General features: G+C 33.1%; 1 protein-coding gene across 2 annotated transcripts in view; it reads left to right on the forward strand.

Annotated features, from left to right (window-relative positions):
• Positions 1-21364, forward strand: part of LOC143256436 (transmembrane protein 117-like) — a 138970-nt gene that overhangs the window by 97139 nt on the left and 20467 nt on the right. For both annotated transcript variants that reach the window (XM_076513666.1, XM_076513667.1), the window contains exons 2-5: positions 5209-6137; positions 7367-7626; positions 15382-15617; positions 20869-21129. In XM_076513666.1, the coding sequence (XP_076369781.1) occupies positions 5266-6137; positions 7367-7626; positions 15382-15617; positions 20869-21129 (1629 nt within the window). In that variant the 5' untranslated portion in view covers positions 5209-5265. The remainder of the gene's footprint in view (positions 1-5208; positions 6138-7366; positions 7627-15381; positions 15618-20868; positions 21130-21364) is intronic.

Genomic DNA, 21364 nt, shown 5'->3' on the forward strand with positions numbered 1-21364 from the left:
GTGAATAACGTGCAATACCAACAAATATAGAACTGATAGCTTAGTGAATAACGTACTATACCAACAAATATAGAACGGATAGCATAGTGAATAACGTACTATACCAACAAATATAGAACGGATAGCTTAGTGAATAACGTACTATACCAACAAATATAGAATGTATAGCTTAGTGAATAACGTACTATACCAACAAATATAGAACTGATAGCTTAGTGAATAACGTACTATACCAACACATATAGAATGTATAGCTTAGTGAATAACGTACTATACCAACAAATATAGAACGGATAGCTTAGTGAATAACGTACTATACCAACAAATATAGAACGGATAGCATAGTGAATAACGTACTATACCAACAAATATAGAATGTATAGCTTAGTGAATAACGTACTATACCAACAAATATAGAACGGATAGCTTAGTGAATAACGTGCAATACCAACAAATATAGAACGGATAGCATAGTGAATAACGTACTATACCAACAAATATAGAACGGATAGCTTAGTGAATAACGTACCATACCAACAAATATAGAACGGATAGCATAGTGAATAACGTACCATACCAACAAATATAGAACGGATAGCATAGTGAATAACGTACTATACCAACAAATATAGAATGTATAGCTTAGTGAATAACGTACTATACCAACAAATATAGAACGGATAGCTTAGTGAATAACGTACTATACCAACAAATATAGAACGGATAGCATAGTGAATAACGTACTATACCAACAAATATAGAACGGATAGCATAGTGAATAACGTACTATACCAACAAATATAGAACGGATAGCATAGTGAATAACGTACTATACCAACAAATATAGAATGTATAGCTTAGTGAATAACGTACTATACCAACAAATATAGAACGGATAGCATAGTGAATAACGTGCAATACCAACAAATATAGAACGGATAGCTTAGTGAATAACGTACTATACCAACAAATATAGAACGGATAGCATAGTGAATAACGTACTATACCAACAAATATAGAACGGATAGCATAGTGAATAACGTACTATACCAACAAATATAGAATGTATAGCTTAGTGAATAACGTACTATACCAACAAATATAGAACGGATAGCATAGTGAATAACGTGCAATACCAACAAATATAGAACGGATAGCATAGTGAATAACGTACTATACCAACAAATATAGAACGGATAGCTTAGTGAATAACGTAGTATACCAACAAATATAGAACTGATAGCATAGTGAATAACGTACTATACCAACAAATATAGAACGGATAGCATAGTGAATAACGTACAATACCAACAACAAATATAGAACGGATAGCTTAGTGAATAACGTACTATACCAACAAATATAGAACGGATAGCTTAGTGAATAACGTACTATACCAACAAATATAGAACGGATAGCTTAGTGAATAACGTACTATACCAACAAATATAGAACGGATAGCTTAGTGAATAACGTACTATACCAACAAATATAGAATGTATAGCTTAGTGAATAACGTACTATACCAACAAATATAGAACTGATAGCTTAGTGAATAACGTAGTATACCAACAAATATAGAACGGATAGCATAGTGAATAACGTGCAATACCAACAAATATAGAACGGATAGCTTAGTGAATAACGTACAATACCAACAACAAATATAGAACGGATAGCTTAGTGAATAACGTACTATACCAACAACAAATATAGAACGGATAGCATAGTGAATAACGTACTATACCAACAACAAATATAGAACGGATAGCATAGTGAATAACGTACTATACCAACAACAAATATAGAACGGATAGCATAGTGAATAACGTACTATACCAACAAATATAGAACGGATAGCTTAGTGAATAACGTACTATACCAACAAATATAGAACGGATAGCATAGTGAATAACGTACTATACCAACAAATATAGAACGGATAGCTTAGTGAATAACGTACTATACCAACAAATATTGAATGGATAGCTTAGTGAATAACGTACTATACCAACAAATATAGAACGGATAGCTTAGTGAATAACGTACTATACCAACAAATATAGAACGGATAGCTTAGTGAATAACGTACTATACCAACAAATATAGAACGGATAGCATAGTGAATAACGTAGTATACCAACAAATATAGAACGGATAGCTTAGTGAATAACGTACTATACCAACAAATATAGAACGGATAGCTTAGTGAATAACGTACAATACCAACAACAAATATAGAACGGATAGCTTAGTGAATAACGTACTATACCAACAAATATAGAACGGATAGCTTAGTGAATAACGTACTATACCAACAAATATAGAACGGATAGCTTAGTGAATAACGTACAATACCAACAACAAATATAGAACGGATAGCTTAGTGAATAACGTACTATACCAACAAATATAGAACTGATAGCTTAGTGAATAACGCACTATACCAACACATATAGAAATAACAGAAATAGTCAACATTTATTGTTCACGGCTTACACCGTAAAGTGTATAAGAACTGGTTGAATGTTAAGTCAACATTGATTGTTTACAGTTTACACCGTGAAGTTCATATCAGTTGGATGAATGTGAAGTCAACATTGGTTGTTCACAGCTTACACCGTGAAGTTCGTAACAATTGGTTAAACGTTAAGTCAACTTTGGGAGAAATTCTAAAGCAAGCAAATAATCATTATATTATAAACCAAGTTGAATACACGAAATACCTCAAGCTGACAACAGTGATATTTACTATAAAATCAGATTCATAGTTTAGGACACAACAGTCCCCAGCTCTTTAACTGGGATCTTTACTATAAAATCAGATTCATAGTTTAGGACACAACAGTCCCCAGCTCTTTAACTGGGATCTTTACTATAAAACAGATTCATAGTTTAGGACACAACAGTCCCCAGCTCTTTAACTGGGATTTTTACTATAAAAACAGATTCATAGTTTAGGACACAACAGTCCCCAGCTCTTTAACTGGGATCTTTACTATAAAAACAGATTCATAGTTTAGGACACAACAGTCCCCAGCTCTTTAACTGGGATCTTTACTATAAAAACAGATTCATAGTTTAGGACAAAACAGTCCCAAGCTATTTAACTTGGATCTTTACTCTAAAATTATATTCATAGTTTAGGACACAACAGCCCCCAGCTCTTTAACTGGGATCTTTACTATGAAATCAGATTCATAGTTTTGGACACAACAGCCCCCAGCTCCTTAACTGGGATCTTTACTATAAAATCAGACTTACCCACCTCTTTAAGGTTATTATTACATCAGATACAGACTTTAGAACACAACATTTTCCAGTTCATTAAGGTTATTATTACATCAGATACAGACTTTAGAACACAACATTTTCCAGTTCATTAAGGTTATTATTACATCAGATACAGACTTTAGAACACAACATTTTCCAGTTCATTAAGGTTATTATTACATCAGATACAGACTTTAGAACACAACATTTTCCAGTTCATTAAGGTTATTATTACATCAGGTACAGATTTTAGAACACAACATTTTCCAGTTCATTAAGGTTATTATTACATCAGATATAGACTTTAGAACACAACATTTTCCAGTTCATTAAGGTTATTATTACATCAGATACAGACTTTAGAACACAACATTTTCCAGTTCATTAAGGTTATTATTACATCAGATACAGACTTTAGAACACAACATTTTCCAGTTCATTAAGGTTATTATTACATCAGATACAGACTTTAGAACACAACATTTTCCAGTTCATTAAGGTTATTATTACATCAGATACAGATTTTAGAACACAACATTTTCCAGTTCATTAAGGTTATTATTACATCAGGTACAGATTTTAGAACACAACATTTTCCAGTTCATTAAGGTTATTATTACATCAGATATAGACTTTAGAACACAACATTTTCCAGTTCATTAAGGTTATTATTACATCAGATACAGACTTTAGAACACAACATTTTCCAGTTCATTAAGGTTATTATTACATCAGATACAGACTTTAGAACACAACATTTTCCAGTTCATTAAGGTTATTATTACATCAGATATAGACTTTAGAACACAACATTTTCCAGTTCATTAAGGTTATTATTACATCAGATACAGACTTTAGAACACAACATTTTTCAGTTCATTAAGGTTATTATTACATCAGATACAGACTTTAGAACACAACATTTTCCAGTTCATTAAGGTTATTATTACATCAGATACAGACTTTAGAACACAACATTTTCCAGTTCATTAAGGTTATTATTACATCAGATACAGACTTTAGAACACAACATTTTCCAGTTCATTAAGGTTATTATTACATCAGATACAGACTTTAGAACACAACATTTTCCAGTTCATTAAGGTTATTATTACATCAGATATAGACTTTAGAACACAACATTTTCCAGTTCATTAAGGTTATTATTACATCAGATACAGACTTTAGAACACAACATTTTCCAGTTCATTAAGGTTATTATTACATCAGGTACAGATTTTAGAACACAACATTTTCCAGTTCATTAAGGTTATTATTACATCAGATCAGACTTTAGAACACAACATTTTCCAGTTCATTAAGGTTATTATTACATCAGATACAGACTTTAGAACACAACATTTTCCAGTTCATTAAGGTTATTATTACATCAGATACAGACTTTAGAACACAACATTTTCCAGTTCATTAAGGTTATTATTACATCAGATACAGACTTGGTTAATCTAACGTGTAAATATTTAGTTCTGTGAGTTTTATGTTATAATTTAGCAAGAAATGCCTAACTGCTGTTCTAAAAATAATTGTTTGTTTCAGAGCAAACTGATACTGGACCGTGTGCTGTGTCTACCCTATTTACCGTCATCCCACTGGAAGACAAAAACAGTAGGTTTCTTGAACCTATGGCTTTTGTGCCCCAGTGTTATTAATAATTAAGAGGGTTACGTTAACTTATATATTAAAATGTGTCTAAAGAAGTTAAAATTGCGTAATAACGCAATGGTAGGGGATGTCTATCAGTTTCTCCTTCACTTTTTGTGTATTTGGGATATAGTATAAACACGACAAGCACAATAATTAATTAAGACTTCCCTCGCTCACATTTCGGTTCCAGATCCTGCACATGGAGTCGGTTAAAAGGAAATATTTAGGTTTGAAGAAACTTTTTACAAAGAAATAAACTCATTTTTCTAGGTCCATCAGCACTTACTTTAAAAAGTCCTCGAGTATGTTCAAAAGGTACCTCCCAAAATGCCTTTATTACTGAGTCCGATAGTTAAAACCATGTGTATGATGGAACAAAAGGAGAGATTAAAATCCTTCTCCGATTCGGAAAATAAGGAATTGTGGGTAACAGCTACTAATCCAGCGCTCAGCCACATAGAGGACCAAGAGGACTTGGATTCGTGTTCCGAATCCGAAGACAAGGATTCATGGGTAACAGCCTCTAATCTCGTACTTCGTCGTACAGAGGACCAGGAGGTTACGAATTACTGTTCCGATTCTGAAGATATGGAATCATGGATAACGGCAACTAGCATAGCCATTCGCCAAATGGAAGAAATATGTCGAGAAAGAAGTCGGACGTTTAAGCAGAGCTACTTAGAAGCGCCTCCTACTGGAACCGGATCTACATCTTCAGCGAGAAACCGAATTGACAGACCCAAGTCCGATTCATTTGTGGAAGCTGAGGAGGAGTTACATCTGAAGCCTTGCATCACGCGGAGGACTCTTTCGGACTGCCGACAAGATCGTCAGTTCTCAGTCACGTTCCAGTCCTCGTCTGATCCTCCTGCCAGACTTGCGTTGTTACTTGAAGACATTAGATACATTGATGACAGCACGGGGAGCTCAGTTTCCACGTGTCGCGTGGACTCGTGGTCTTCTCTGTTCCTTACATCTCCGGGTTTCGCTCTTGACGGGTTTTTTCAAGAATTCAAACTTCCTGGACCGGTCCCACTGACAAAAGATCACTACGAACCTCTTAATGAGGAAAGAGACACCAAACCTGACAGTGATGTCCAGTTGTCATCAAAGATGTTTACAGACACGCCGTCTTGCAAACCGCAGTGGGACTTTGATAGTCAAAGTATTTATTCTCTTCATATGGAAAAGGATTTCAGGTTAGTTTAAATCATGTTTAGGAAATTAACTTTAGTTGTGGTTGTTATTATTCTAAAATTGTAATTTGTTGTAACTGCCGAATAACCTGCTAAAACAAAATTTATCTAAATACGTGGTTTACATTTGTTTTTTTCATTGACTCCAGATGGTAAAACACAGTTCATCTCTAAATGTCGTTATTGTGCATCAAGTTCGTAAAACCGATGTATAAAATTAAAATAGAACATAGTTTTATAACTTCCCACTCTATCTTAACCCTAGAGTTATCAGCAAGACCTCGCCTATTTTTGAAACATATTTTTCGGAACTGTTAATCTGCAGGCCTGACATTAGGGCGTCCGACTCACAATCTGCAGGCTTCGGGCTCGAGTCCTGTCATCAAACACGCTAGGCCTTTCAACCTTTGGAGTATTATAATGTGATGCTTTATCTCACTGTTTATTAGTTAAAGAATAACTCGAGAGTTGGCGATAGGTTGCATTCATCAGGTACCTTCCTTTTAGGTTTGGTTTGTTTTGAATTTTGCGCAAAGCTGCACATGAACTATCTATGCTAGCCGTCCCTAATTTAGCAGTGTAAGACTAGAGGGAAAGCAGCTAGTCATTACTACCCACCGCCAACTCTTGGGCTGCTCTTTTACCAACGAATAGTGGAATTGACCGTCACACTATAACGCCCCCATGGCTGAAAAGGCGAGCATGTTTGGTGTGACGGAGATTCGAACCGCGACCCTCGGAGTACGAGTCGAGTGTCTTAACCATCTGGCCATGCCGGGCCTATTCCTTTTAGTCGACCACTTTTGAGTTAGGGACACCTTGCGCAGTAGCTTTGCGCAAAAATGCAACTAAAGATGAAATAAACAAACACTTATTTGCCAGATTGATTGGAGATCCATAAAATTATTAGTTTAGGGATTATCTTAATATATAAGCCTACAAAAACGCCATAAACATCTGAGTTAATTTGACTCATTACCGCCAGGAGACGCCTAGATATTTCAAGTACAAAATTATTTTTATACGCTGAATGCTGTAAAAAGAAATAACATAACATTTCTCAGGAAAGTGTAATTACGTGAGCTTCACGGGTATTTAATGTTAAAAGAAGAAAGACTATAATCTGAGGGTTAAAGAAAGACTGAGAGACATTTCTCTTATTGTTGTGATGACACGAGGAGAAATTTACATATATATATATATTTTTATGTTTTGCTTTATGTTTTTTTCAGGTACTTCTTCCAGCACCCTTATGCTCGGCTCTTTGTATCATATTTCGTTATATTTTGCAATTTTCTCATTTTCGCTGAAGACCCAGTCTCGCACAGTCACGCAGAGAGCGAGATTCCAGTTGTTGGCAATGTCTTCTCATTCATTGCAACAAAATACCCTCCCGAGTGGACCTGGTGTCTCGTAAAGGTAGCGCTATGGCTGTTTGCTATCGTCCTGGGCCTCGAAGTTGGAAATCATTTTATCCACCATTGTCTTCTCCGTAAGTAAAACCTTTCATAGAACGCTAAACAAATGACAGTAAGTGAAAGAAATATACATTACGAGTGTGTAACTTTTGTAATACCGTATGGTACTAGATAAATTACAGTACATACACAGTAAATTATAATTATAAATTATATTAGCAAAGAAAACATTTATTTAACAGGAATTTCTTATAAATTTTTATACAGTACATCAACAAGATGGTTCTTTTATACAGTACATCAACAAGATGGTTCTTTTATACAGTACATCAACAAAATGGTTCTTTTTATACAGTACATCAACAAGATGGTTCTTTTATACAGTACATCAACAAGATGGTTCTTTTATACAGTACATCAACAAGATGTTTCTTTTTATACAGTACATCAACAAAATGGTTCTTTTTTATACAGTACATCAACAAGATGGTTCTTTTATACAGTACATCAACAAGATGTTTCTTTTTATACAGTACATCAACAAAATGGTTCTTTTTATACAGTACATCAACAAGATGGTTCTTTTTATACAGTACATCAACAAGATGGTTCTTTTTATACAGTACATCAACAAGATGTTTATTTTTATACAGTACATCAACAAGATGGTTCTTTTTATACAGTACATCAACAAAATGGTTCTTTTTATACAGTACATCAACAAGATGTTTCTTTTTATACAGTAGATCAACAAGATGTTTCTTTTATACAGTACATCAACAAAATGGTTCTTTTTATACAGTACATCAACAAGATGGTTCTTTTTATACAGTACATCAACAAGATGTTTCTTTTTATACAGTACATCAACAAAATGGTTCTTTTTATACAGTACATCAACAAGATGGTTCTTTTATACAGTACATCAACAAGATGGTTCTTTTTATACAGTACATCAACAAGATGTTTCTTTTTATACAGTACATCAACAAAATGGTTCTTTTTATACAGTACATCAACAAGATGGTTCTTTTTATACAGTACATCAACAAGATGTTTCTTTTTATACAGTACATCAACAAAATGGTTCTTTTTATACAGTACATCAACAAGATGGTTCTTTTTATACAGTACATCAACAAGATGGTTCTTTTTATACAGTACATCAACAAAATGGTTCTTTTTATACAGTACATCAACAAGATGGTTCTTTTATACAGTACATCAACAAGATGTTTCTTTTTATACAGTACATCAACAAAATGGTTCTTTTATACAGTACATCAACAAGATGGTTCTTTTATACAGTACATCAACAAGATGTTTCTTTTATACAGTACATCAACAAGATGTTTCTTTTATACAGTACATCAACAAGATGTTTCTTTTATACAGTACATCAACAAAATGGTTCTTTTTATACAGTACATCAACAAGATGGTTCTTTTTATACAGTACATCAACAAGATGGTTCTTTTTATACAGCACATCAACAAGATGGTTCTTTTTATACAGTACGTTAGTAAGATGGTTGTTTATTATACAATACGTTAGTGAGATGGTTGTGTTTTATACAGAACATCAGCAAGATGGTTGTTTTTTATACAATACGTATTAAAGTGGTTGTTTTTTACACAATACGTTAGTAAGATGATAATTTTTATACAATACGTTAGTAAGATGGTTGTTTTTTATACAATACGTTAGTAAGATGGTTGTTTTTTTATATAATACGTTAGTAAGGTCGTTGTCTTTATATAATACGTTTGTAAGGTGGTTGTTTTTTATACAATACGTTTGTAAGGTGGTTGTTTTTTACACAATACGTTATCAAGGTGTTTTTTTTCCTACAGATCAATGTTTTGTTTTCTTATGTTTACTGTTATACAGTGAAAAAGTGATTGTCTTTTTCTACAGTCTTCTGACAGGTTGGTTCTTCCTACAGTTCGTTATACAGGTTGGTTCTTCCTACAGTTCGTTATACAGGTTGGTTCTTCCTTCAGTTCATTATACAGATTGGTTCTTCCTACAGTTCGTTACACACATTGGTTCTTCCTACAGTTCATTATACAGATTGGATCTTCTTACAGTGATTATACACATTGGTTCTTTCTATAGTTCAGTATACAGATTGGATCTTTTTACAGTTCAGTATACAGATTGGTTCTTCCTACAGTGCATTATACAAATTGGATCTTCTTACAGTTGATTATACAGATTGGATCTTCTTACAGTTCAGTATACAGATTGGTTCTTCCTACAGTGCATTATACAGATTGGATCTTCTTACAGTTGATTATACATATTGGTTCTTTCTATAGTTCAGTATACAGATTGTTGGATTTTTTAATTATAATCCAGTATCGTGCTATATGTTGTAGAATTCCTATTTACCTGTTTTTTTTGGTTTTTTTTCTATAACCTCTTGTAATTTAATGCGTTTGAAACTAGAAATCATTTAGTCAGTACGTATTTTAAATATTAACAAAATATATTCACATCAGGGAAGTTGAACGCCCTCTATGGCATTTCAACTGTAGCGATATAAAAGTGCACTTAGCAACAGAGAATAATTTACTCCAAAGAATATAACGGACATTGAACACGTGTTCAAAAATACATAAACTATGATAAGTAATCTAATTCATTGAATATATATATTATTACACTTTATGTTGCATATTTGAAGGTTGAATTGGAAATGTATCTGTGGAAAGAAATGTGCGATAAATAATAATTAAACATTTAGTCTGTTGTAGAATAACGAATAATATATTAGAGGGAGTGTCATAATACTATTCACGCACCTAGATTAACTTAGGTTATTATGTGAAAACTTAAAAAGGTCCCCCAAACGCACAAATGTTTCTGTGGATATTGATGTACATAATATTTTGTTTGTGTGATGTTTTGGTGCTTTTCGTTTGTTTTGTATATCTGAACAATATCTTATGAACTGTAGGATATTTGTAATGCACATCACATCCAGAATTCTGATCTAATTATGGTATACCCAAGTTTGTTGATTTTTTATATTATCAGATATCTCTTAAATACTCTTATTAACTGATAAAAGGTTTTACATTTTCATCATTTTATTTCTACAAGTTTTTTTAACAATAATAACTGACAAGTATTTTAAACTACACCTAACTTGTTTATTGTACCGTCACATTTTGATCTTTTACACTCCTAATGCTGGTTGCCACTTATTAGGCCCGAAACATGATAGCACCAAATTATTTGAAGTGACGTACCCACTAATGTTTATTTTCTTACATCGCCCAAACAGTTTTGGGTGTAGTGTGTCACCGTTCGAGATACTAGCTTTTCATGATCTTAGTACACTCTGCTTCAACAGTCGATGTCGTTTACTATGAGAATCTTAAACACTATTACAAAAACTAGTTTTGTCCAAACTTTGTTCAAAGAGGCAAGAATTTCATATTTTTTGACAAGAACAAGCATCAGGGCTCGTCCAACTCAGCTCCTTTGGCATGAATTTGAAAGTCACTTTCGCTGCTGTAACCTTCTGTGGATATTTGATGTGAGTTCTCCACTGTAACCCTCTGTGGATATCTGATGTGAGTTCTCCACTGTAACCCTCCGTCAATATCTGATGTGAGTTCTCCACTGTAACCCTCCGTCAATATCTGATGTGAGTTCTCCACTGTAATTCTCCGTCAATATCTGATGTGACTTCTCCACTGTAACCCTCAGTGAGTATCTGGACCAGTTGCAAACTTATGTACCACCATTGAACTATACTCAAACTAGGAACCTTTCAGTATCTTGTAGAGTTATGTCTAGTACAGGGCCATGTTGTCTGCTTCTCGGCAAACGGTGATTCAACCTGATATGTGAGATTACGAGAGGATCCCTGTAAACTGACCAGTAATGAATGTGGTACCTTTTGATCTTTATTTTTATTGAGAAATGAAGTTTTAAACTAATAATAATAAAGAATACTAACCAACAAGTCAAAATGATTAGTGAAAACATTCAATTATATCGCGTTAAGTTTGTTGGTAGTGTGTGCAGGTTTATGGTAAAACTGTGTGGGTAAGAAATTTTTATATCTGGTAAGGAGCTGTGTGTATATAAATAAATATTATTTTTTGACACAAGATAACAAGAACTTTAGATGTTTCTGAACTGTATCAAACAAGCTAGTCACACACTGGAATTAGATACATGGCACGAATAAGTATACGAGTTATACTTAAGTACCCATGTCTAGTTTAGATCCACGACGATCGTTGGAACATCTCTGTAGCCAAAGGTTGATAAGGAAGAGGACAAGGCTAATACATGATAAACAGCGCTTTTATTTGTGATTTACCATTGGCGTTAATATTAAGATAACAGCAGTTTCTTCAGTGGTTCTTAGGGGTTCAATGAGCTAACCACGTCTTGCGATTGTTAGAAAATAGACGTTTGTTCAACCTTTGCCGATCCAACTATGAACGTCCTTATCTATGAATACCCTGAAGATGACTCAGAGCGCACCCGCATAAGACAGGATATAGCCTGGTGTCAGTACCGAGACGCTCTGTTTCCAATGTTTTGGTACGTGATAAATTATATACCATACGAGAGAGATAAAGCTATGTCTACAAAGTTCAGTCAACGCTGAAAATAAACTTTATCCATTTTTATGGAAGATCAGTGATGTTCTATACTGTATTTTAGAAATAATTGTTTATAATCAGAAGATGTTCATTTTGACTTTGAAACAAACGTTATGAGAAGACAACAGACTGACTGGTCTTCTGTGGAAGTGACTGACATTGAATCTGGGAAAACAACAAACTGGTCTTCTGTGGAAGTGACTAACATTGAATCTGAGAAGACAGCAAACGCGTCTTCTGTGAAAGTAATTAGCATTGAATCTGAGAAGACAACAAAATGGTCTTCTCCGTAATGATGAGAAACCCATTTGAAGTAAAACTGTATCTCAGGATGGCTGGTATGGATATTAACACTATTACCAAAATAAAGCAGAGAACAACGTTTATACCTTCTTAGGTTATCTTCAGGTTAACAGGCGTCTTCAGATACATTCTAACTGGTCTTCTGTGAAAATGACTAAAACTGATTCTGAGAAGACAACAAATTGGTCTTCTGTGAAAGTGACTAACATTGAAGAGGTGTCCTTGATGAAAGTATTTACATACGAAGATGAACTGACTCTTATCGTAGTCCATTATATCAAGCTGAATGAAAATGGACCTCCTTCACCTTACAAAGAACAATCACTTCATTTCAAAGGTAAAGGCAAGATCAAAACGCAAATACAAAAATCATTTAGCAACATCCTAGATTTAAAACATTCTCAACTAAATACGGTTTAGGTTAACAATGATAGGCTGACTCACTGTCACTGTACCTCAAACAATGAACATGGCACAGTATCTCGTGGACTGTATTCATGAACAATTTGAGTGTTTGTTTCATGTTAAACATAAAGTTACACAATGGACTATGTTTGTTTTATCCGATACAGGTGTTGAAACCCGTAATGTTACAAACATACAAACTTACCGCTGAACTACTAGAAGAGGAGCAATGTAAACTGCTAACGAATTATTAGTAAGATGAATAAGTCTATTGGTCAGTTTTATCAATTCTGACCAATCATTGGTAAGATTAAATATATCAGAGTTATTTCCAACCAATTATTGTTAACAAGATGAATGTATTTGGTCAGGTGTATCGTTTTGAACCAATTATTGGTATGATGAATGAGTCTAAAGTCAGGGTTAGTAGTTCGAACCAGTTATTGACAAGATGAATGTGTATATTTCCGGTGTATCAATTCGAACCAGTTATTGATAAAATGAATGGGTCTAAGTCAGAGTTATCAATTCGAAACAATTATTGATAAAATGAATGGGTCTAAGTCAGAGTTATCAATTCGAATCAATTATTGATAAAATGAATGGGTCTAAGTCAGGGTTATCAATTCGAATCAGTTATTGATAAAATGAATGGGTCTAAGTCAGAGTTATCAATTCGAATCAATATTGATAAAATGAATGGGTCTACGTCCGAGTTATCAATTCGAATCAATTATTGATAAAATGAATGGGTCTAAGTCAGAGTTATCAATTCGAATCAGTTATTGATAAAATTATAGGGTCTAAGTCAGAGTTATCAATTCGAATCAGTTATTGATAAAATGGATGGGTCTAAGTCAGAGTTATCAATTCGAATCAATTATTGATAAAATAAATGGGTCTAAGTCAGAGTTATCAATTCGAATCAATTATTGATAAAATGAATGGGTCTAAGTCAGAGTTATCAATTCGAATCAGTTATTGATAAAATGGATGGGTCTAAGTCAGAGTTATCAATTCAAATCAATTATTGATAAAATGAATGGGTCTAAGTCAGAGTTATCAATTCGAATCAATTATTGATAAAATGAATGGGTCTAAGTCAGAGTTATCAATTCGAATCAATTATTGGCGGAAATAAGAACGAAAGAGAGATCCTTATCTACGGGCCATCACATAAATATATGTAAAAATGATCGAACTAGTTAGTTATACCATATTTTGAAGACTAGCACTAGTGTAATTTACGCAACCCATATCAAAGCAGTCGACCATTTTCATGAACACAAAAAGTGGAGACACGTAAGAGTAATTTTCTGATAAAACAAAACAGTAGGAATACAACTTTGAATTAACGAGAACAGAAAAAGCTGTGACCTTACCATCAGCTTTACTTGTTCTGTGACAATCATGTAGCACGTGTGTGGAAAGTAGAAAATATGTGAAGCATATCTCTTAGAACTACATAGTCCTTACAATACAACGTCTAGTTGCTCAGTTATCTAAATGCATTCTTTATCGCTTCTCAACTGTTCTTTTACATTCCTCCCTCTGTATAACTGAAGAAGGAAGACATGGCATACTTTTGTAAACCTTTTACTATGTTTTGAGGCCTAATTTATTTAGGGGCTGTATTATAATCTCTTCCTCATAAACAGTCAGAATATGGAACATCAATTTCTGTGGGCTTGCTTTCTTCCACTCACAATTTCCTCAGTTTTCTCTCTTTAGGAACCTGAAAAGGCTCTATCCTGACTATTCAATACTTAAACATTTCATTGTCTACTAAAACTGACGTCACGAGCCCGACCTTCACTAATTATTACCGAGTGAAAAGTTGAACATTTTGAGTCCACGTACTATCGAAATTCATAATCAGTTTCTCTATTGCGCGAAATCTGCTGTTTTTAACACTGTTCTTATAACACATGGTAAACTAATTTTCTTTTAATCATAAGGATAGTTTTGGAAGAGTTGTGTGACTGTCGTTTCGAATGATGTTATTCTGTCTAAGAGTTTGTGATGAACATTTTGAGTCTGTATGCTGTGCCATTCACTATTATCTGTTTTGTTTTTTACTCATATTTTTTATCAGATAAATTGTGAAATATTATGCTCAACAATTCATGAGGTATTCTTATAATTTTAATGCACTTTTTAGTGGCGACATCTAGCGAAAGCTGTATTAATTTCTGCTTTGTATGTAACCTACTGTATTATTGTGTGTGGCGACATCTAGCTAAGGTTGTCTTAACATATCGATATTTAGTTGAGTTTATTATATATATATTTATATTTATTTACAAGAATATACAATTAAAACTTTTATTAATTATAAACTTAACAAACATAAAAGGTAAAGTAGAAAAACCTGCTATTAAAGTCAACTTAGGGTGTTTTTCATTTTCAGTTGACAAGTTCTACACTTGTGTGTCACTGTACATACAAGAATATTACCTAAGTGCAAAAATCAAGTTTCCTTTATTACAGGAAACATCTTCCGTCTAAAAATGTTTCGTGAAGAACAGGGGACGTGGATGATAATGTTTCTCACCGTCATCATCTTCGTTTATATCTTTTCTCTTGTTTACAATACCTTCCTCCTGTCTAGCTACACCAACCCAGAACCCTACAGGATCACGGAGAAGATGGGTATTACCAATATGAGCTTTATGAAGGTTGCAGCGTCGGGTACCTGGCTAGGAGATTTTTTCACGGCTTGGATGGTGAGTTAAAAAAACCCAACAAGATTACCTAACTTGCACTAGAAGTTTGAGCGTTGCCTAGTAGTTAACGTATTGGGCTTTGAATCAGAAGGTCTGAAGCTCGAGATGTAATGCTGTTGAATATGCTCTGCATTTACAGTTTTTAGTGTATTTAACAAAAGAGGCAACTAATCTTATTATTATGACGTAGCCTTTCTGTAGTGGGTTTTGCCTTTTGACTGTGGCCAGTAATTCAAAATTAGGGACAGATGAATTCTAAGGGTCTTTGGCCTCGACAAATATTTTCTTCATCATCTCCCTACATTTGTCTATTACACATTTTGAATCCAAAACTGGATGAATCAAGAAGAACGTGGGTGGAAGCTGTAGTTACTGTAATATTTAGACACGTTTTAGGCTTACTGAATTTTAAATAGTATAATCACAACAGTATAAAAACCGAATACTGTTGTTCAAAGACATATCTGTTGATCAGAGAACTGTCATCAAAACTCATGAACTGTGAATAATTTATGAATTATAAACTCGCTAAGCCTCGTGTTTACGTGGGATGTAGAATGCATCAAGTGAGCATCTTGCACGTGCATTATAACTTATAACTTGTTGGTTACAGGTTTAACCCGGCGTGTTTGTATTTCGTTCCCAGGCTCCTGTAAAATATGGGCAAGTGGGTTATTAACTTAATAATGTTTCAGTAAGACAGAACAAAAAGTACTTATAGGGTAATTCGTTTTTTACACAAATGTTTCATAAATTTTAAATAATTATTAATAATTATATTGTTTTATGTAAGAGGAATTTATACCCACATTTTTTTATCTTCGATTAAAAACTTTATACACTAATCGGAAGTAGGCAGTTAGAAACTTGATATACTAATCGGAAGTAAGCAATTAGAAACTTGATATACTAATCGGAAGTAGGCAATTAGAAACTTGATACACTAATCGGAAGTAGGCAATTAGAAACTTGATATACTAATCGGAAGTAGGCAATTAGAAACTTGATACACTAATCGGAAGTAGGCATTTAGAAACTTGATACACTAATCGGAAGTAGGCAACTAGAAACTTGATATACTAATCGGAAGTAGGCAATTAGAAACTTGATATACTAATCGGAAGTAGGCAATTAGAAACTTGATACACAAATCGAAAGTAGGCAATTAGAAACTTGATACACTAATCAGAAGTAGGCAATTAGAAACTGATAAACTAATCGGAGTTAGGCAACTAGAAACTTAATACAGTAATCGGAAGTAACCAATTAGAAACTTTATACACTAATCGGAAGTAGGTAGTTAGAAACTTGATACACTAATCGGAAGTAGGCAGTTAGAAACTTGATACACTAATCGGAAGTAGGCAGTAAGAAACTTGATACACTAATCGGAAGTAGGCAATTAGAAACTTGATACGCTAATCTGAAGTAGGCAATTAGAAATTGATAAAATAATCGGAAGTAGGTAGTTAGAAACTTTATTCTAAAGTGGGCAGTTAGGAACATTACACATTATATGGCAGTAGGCAGTGAGGAGTTTTATATTGTAAGGAATGTTAGCGTCAGCTTTTAAACACCGTTATGCAACACATGTTGTTACATTTAGGAACAACTTTCTCACAATGCTAGTCTTATCCGTTACAAACTCTCATATAGAGTTAGTTTTACATTTATTAAATATATAAATACATTGCCAGTCTATCTTTAGAATCTATTTTTGTTATGTATTTTTGTTATGCTTTAACTTTGAAAGCTACTTTCATATGTTGTCAGTTTTTACTTTTAAAAACTACGTATTTATATTGTTAGACTTTACAAACTGCTTTACATTGTTAAACTTTATCTTTACAAACTGCTTTACATTGTTAAACTTTATCTTTACAAACTGCTTTACATTATTAAACTTTATCTTTACAAACTGCTTTACATTGTTAAACTTTATCCTTACAAACTGCTTTACATTGTTAAACTTTATCTTTACAAACTGCTTTACATTGTTAAACTTTATTTTTACAAACTGCTTTACATTGTTAAACTTTATCTTTACAAACTGCTTTACATTGTTAAACTTTATCCTTACAAACTGCTTTACATTGTTAAACTTTATCTTTACAAACTGCTTTACATTGTTAAACTTTATCTTTACAAACTGCTTTACATTGTTAAACTTTATCTTTACAAACTGCTTTACATTATTAAACTTTATCTTTACAAACTGCTTTACATTGTTAAACTTTATCCTTACAAACTGCTTTACATTGTTAAACTTTATCTTTACAAACTGCTTTACATTGTTAAACTTTATCTTTACAAACTGCTTTACATTGTTAAACTTTATCTTTACAAACTGCTTTACATTGTTAAACTTTATCCTTACAAACTGCTTTACATTGTTAAACTTTATCTTTACAAACTGCTTTACATTGTTAAACTTTATCTTTACAAACTGCTTTACATTGTTAAACTTTATCCTTACAAACTGCTTTACATTGTTAAACTTTATCTTTACAAACTGCTTTACATTGTTAAACTTTATCCTTACAAACTGCTTTACATTGTTAAACTTTATCTTTACTGGGCTGCTTTACATTGTTAAACTTTATTTTACAAACTGCTTTACATTGTTAAACTTTATCTTTACAAACTGCTTTTACATTGTTAAAGCTTTATCCTTACAAACTGCTTTACGTTGTTAAACTTTATCTTTACAAACTGCTTTACGTTGTTAAACTTTATCTTTACAAACTGCTTTACATTGTTAAACTTTATCTTTTACAAACTGCTTTACATTATTAAACTTTATCTTTACAAACTGCTTTACATTGTTAAACTTTATCCTTACAAACTGCTTTACGTTGTTAAACTTTATCTTTACAAACTGCTTTACATTGTTAAACTTTATCTTTACTGGGCTGCTTTACGTTGTTAAACTTTATCTTTACAAACTGCTTTACGTTGTTAGGCTTTATCCTTACAAACTGCTTTTACGTTGTTAGGCTTTATCTTACTGGGCTGCTTTACATTATTAGGCTTTATCTTTACAAACTGCTTTACGTTGTTAAACTTTATCCCCTGGGCTGCTTTACGTTGTTAAACTTTATCTTTACAAACTGCTTTACATTGTTAAGGCTTTATCTTTCCTAAACTGCTTTACCTTGTTAGGCTTTATCTTTATAAACTGCTTTACGTTGTTAAACTTTATCTTTACAAACTGCTTTACGTTATTAAACTTTATCTTTACAAACTGCTTTACATTGTTAGGCTTTATCCTTACTGGGCTGTTTTACGTTGTTAAACTTTATCTTTACTGGGCTGGCTTTACGTTATTAAACTTTATCTTTACAAACTGCTTTACGTTGTTAAACTTTATCTTTACTGGGCTGCTTTACGTTGTTAGGCTTTATCTTACTGGGCTGCTTTACGTTGTTAAGGCTTTATCTTTACAAACTGCTTTACGTTGTTAGGCTTTATCCTTACAAACTGCTTTACGTTGTTAGGCTTTATCTTTACAAACTGCTTTACATTGTTAGGCTTTATCTTTACAAACTGCTTTACGTTGTTAAGGCTTTATCCTTACAAACTGCTTTTACGTTGTTAGGCTTTATCTTTACTGGGCTGCTTTACGTTATTAGGCTTTATCTTTACAAACTGGCTTTTACGTTGTTAGGCTTTATCCTTACAAACTGGCTTTACGTTGTTAAACTTTATCCTTACTGGGCTGCTTTACGTTGTTAGGCTTTATCATTACAAACTGCTTTACATTATTAAACTTTATTTTTACAAACTGCTTTACATTGTTAGGCTTTATCCGCCTGGGCTGCTTTACGTTGTTAAACTTTATCTTTACAAGGCTGCTTTACGTTGTTAGGCTTTATCCGCCTGGGCTGCTTTACGTTGTTAGGCTTTATCTCTACTGGGCTGCTTTACGTTGTTAGGCTTTATCTCTACAAACTGCTTTACGTTGTTAGGCTTTATCGCCCTGAGCTGGCTTTACGTTGTTAGGCTTTATCTTTACTGGGCTGCTTTACGTTGTTAAGGCTTTATCTCTACAAACTGCTTTACGTTGTTAAGGCTTTATCTTTACTGGGCTGCTTTACGTTGTTAGGCTTTATCCTTACAAACTGCTTTACATTGTTAAACTTTATCTCTACAAACTGCTTTACATTGTTAAACTTTATCTTTACAAACTGCTTTACATTGTTAGGCTTTATCGCCTACAAACTGCTTTACATTGTTAAACTTTATCTTTACAAACTGCTTTACATTGTTAGGCTTTATCTTTACAAGGCTGGCTTTACATTATTAAACTTTATCTTCCTGGGCTGCTTTACATTGTTAAACTTTATCCTTACAAACTGCTTTACATTGTTAAACTTTATCTTTACAAACTGCTTTACGTTGTTAAACTTTATCCTTACAGGCTGCTTTACGTTGTTAAGGCTTTATCTTTACAAACTGCTTTACATTGTTAGGCTTTATCTCTACAAACTGCTTTACATTGTTAAACTTTATCGCCTACAAACTGGCTTTACATTGTTAGGCTTTATCTTTACAAACTGCTTTACATTATTAAACTTTATCTTTACAGGCTTTTACATTGTTAAGGCTTTATCCTTACAAACTGCTTTACATTGTTAAACTTTATCTCTACAAAGCTGCTTTACGTTGTTAAACTTTATCCTTACAAACTGCTTTACATTGTTAAACTTTATCCTTACAAACTGCTTTACGTTGTTAGGCTTTATCTTTACAAACTGCTTTACATTGTTAAACTTTATCCTTACAAACTGCTTTACATTGTTAAACTTTATCTTTACAAACTGCTTTACATTGTTAAACTTTATCTTTACAAACTGCTTTACATTATTAAACTTTATCTTTACAAACTGCTTTACATTGTTAAACTTTATCTTTACAAATTGTTTTTTATACGTTGTTAGTATCTATCTTTGAAACTTCTTTCGTATATTCTTAGCCTTCACTTTTACTAACTACATACCTACATTGTTAGGTTTTAATTTTACAGATTGTCTGTGATGTTTCATTTTCCATTAAGAAATACTAACTATTTTCCGTTTTGTAGTAAATATTCAGTGTTAAATTGATAGGAGAGAATAAATTGTATCTTTCTTTTCTTTTTGAAATGTACGCATTTAGTTTACCATTTCTATCTTCATTTTGATATATTATACTATGTTTATTGATTTATTTCTCTGCACTTGTACAATAACTGTATCTGCATTTCTGATAGGTTACAGATATGATGCTCCAGGACAACCTGTACGTTGAATGGGCGAAACCTGCGCGAACGTTCTGGAAAACTCATGGGCGAGTTCGTATAGTTGTATTTTGGGCAGGATCAACAATTATGACAACCTTGGTGGTTACTCTAATATCCGGTGATTGGATCACGTGGGATCGGCTGAACAGAGACTTTGTAGCGACTACAGAACTGTCACGTGCTTTCTTAGCTTCTTTTATATTGGTCATGGATCTTTTAATAGTGATTCAGGTATTGTCGCTCCCTGTAGCACTGCTTATATCAGAAACTGCGAACTGGCATCTATATATTTATAATACACTGAACTTCCTTACCTGTAACTCTACTTACATCTATATAATTATAGTACACTGAACTTCCTTACCTATAGCTCTACTTACATCTATATATTTATAGTACACTGAACTTCCTTACCTGTAGCTCTACTTACATCTATATATTTATAGTACACTGAACTTCCTTACCT

The sequence above is a fragment of the Tachypleus tridentatus genome, chromosome 7 (genome assembly GCF_004210375.1).
Source record: "Tachypleus tridentatus isolate NWPU-2018 chromosome 7, ASM421037v1, whole genome shotgun sequence".
NCBI lineage: Eukaryota > Metazoa > Arthropoda > Merostomata > Xiphosura > Limulidae > Tachypleus > Tachypleus tridentatus.